The 1,490-nt window shown below is 48.1% G+C and overlaps 1 protein-coding gene across 1 annotated transcript in view; it reads right to left on the bottom strand.

Moving 5' to 3' along the window:
- Positions 1 to 272: 272 nt before the first annotated feature.
- NUDT15 (nudix hydrolase 15) overlaps positions 273 to 1,490 on the bottom strand; it is a 9,389-nt gene continuing 8,171 nt past the window's right edge. Inside the window, exon 3 of the mRNA XM_015851790.2 lies at positions 273 to 738. Coding sequence (XP_015707276.1) covers positions 593 to 738 — 146 coding nt within the window. The 3' untranslated portion in view covers positions 273 to 592. The remainder of the gene's footprint in view (positions 739 to 1,490) is intronic.

Here is a 1,490-nt window from a genome sequence, read left to right as displayed (position 1 = left end):
ATCCAGGGATGGCGATTCAACCACCTCCCTGGGGAGCCTATTCCAGTACTTAACTACCCTTTCTGTAAAGAAGTGTTTCCTAACATCCAACCTAAACTTATCCTGGCACAACTCCAGGCCATTTCCCCTCATCCTGTCACCTGTCACCAGTGAGAAGAGACCAACCCCACTCTCGTTGTAAGCACCTTTCAGGTAATACTGACAGCCCTAAGCCAAAAAGTGTGGCTATGTGACATGGACATACCTATAGCAGAATCTGTTTCTTCACTGTGTTTGCTCTGTCAGCCTAGCAGAGAACTGTAGGTGCTTTGACATTGACCTCTTAAGAGTTTGATAACATGGTCGGCCATGATAATCAACTGAGATCTGAAGCACTTCCTGTAAACAAGTTCTTTTGCAACCGTGGGTGCAAACAAAAGGTAGGTAAAGGGGGTTGCAAAAAGGGTCAGAGTTTTCACTCTCTGCAGCAATCTTTCAATGTTTGTAATACTGATTTCCAAATATAGTGAAAGCACTGCAGTTCAGACTGCTTTCTTTTGATTTCTGCAGCACAGAAGCAGCTCGGTCCTTCAGGCTGCCACAGCACCAGGCTTTACCCCAGGCAGTGGCTCCCTGTGTAACCCTTCAGGTGATCGAGGTCTTCTGTAAAAGGGTTGTAGCCTTGTTCCCTCAGGCACCGCAAGGCCCAGAAGAGCTGCTCCGCCGGGGGAAACTCATCCCATTTAACCCATTCCCAACCTGAAAAGCAAAAGACAAATAAAATTTTGAGAAAATTGGAGAACTGGGGAGGTGCCTGAAGACTGGAGGACGGCCAATGTCACTCCAGTCTTCAAAAAGGGCAAGAAGGAAGACCATATTCCAATGTCATGGGGACAGTATCAAAAGCCTTACTGAAATCAAGGTAGACTACATCTACCGCCCTCCCCTGCCACCCAGCTAGTGACATCTTCATAAAAGGCCACAGGTGTGTCGAGCACAAACTCCTCATCTGGCTGAACCCATGTGAGGACTCATGATAACCTCCTTATCACCAGTTGTCTGGAATGGCATCAAGCGCAAGCTGTTCCATCACCTTCCCTGGGACAGAGGTGAGGCTGACTGGCCTATAGTTACCCAGGTCTTCCTTTCTTGCCCTTTTGAAGACTGGAGTGACATTGGCCGTCCTCCAGTCTTCAGGCACCTCCCATTCCAATTTTCTCAAAAATTTTATTTGTCTTTTTGCTTTTCAGGTTGGGAATGGGTTAAATGGGATGAGTTTCCCCCGGCGGAGCAGCTCTTCTGGGCCTTGCGGTGCCTGAGGAACAGGCTACACCCTTTTACAGAAGACCTCGATCACCTGAAGGGTTACACAGGAGCACTGCCTGGGGTAAAGCCTGGTGCTGGTTGGCAGCCTGAAGGACCGAGCTGCTTCTGTGCTGCAGAATCAAAAGAAAGCAGTCTGAACTGCAGTGCTTTCACCTATATTTGGAAATCAGGTATTACAACATTGA

The sequence above is a fragment of the Coturnix japonica genome, chromosome 1 (assembly GCF_001577835.2).
Source record: "Coturnix japonica isolate 7356 chromosome 1, Coturnix japonica 2.1, whole genome shotgun sequence".
Classification (NCBI taxonomy): Eukaryota; Metazoa; Chordata; class Aves; order Galliformes; family Phasianidae; genus Coturnix; species Coturnix japonica.
This window is presented reverse-complemented; position numbering and strand designations above follow the sequence as displayed.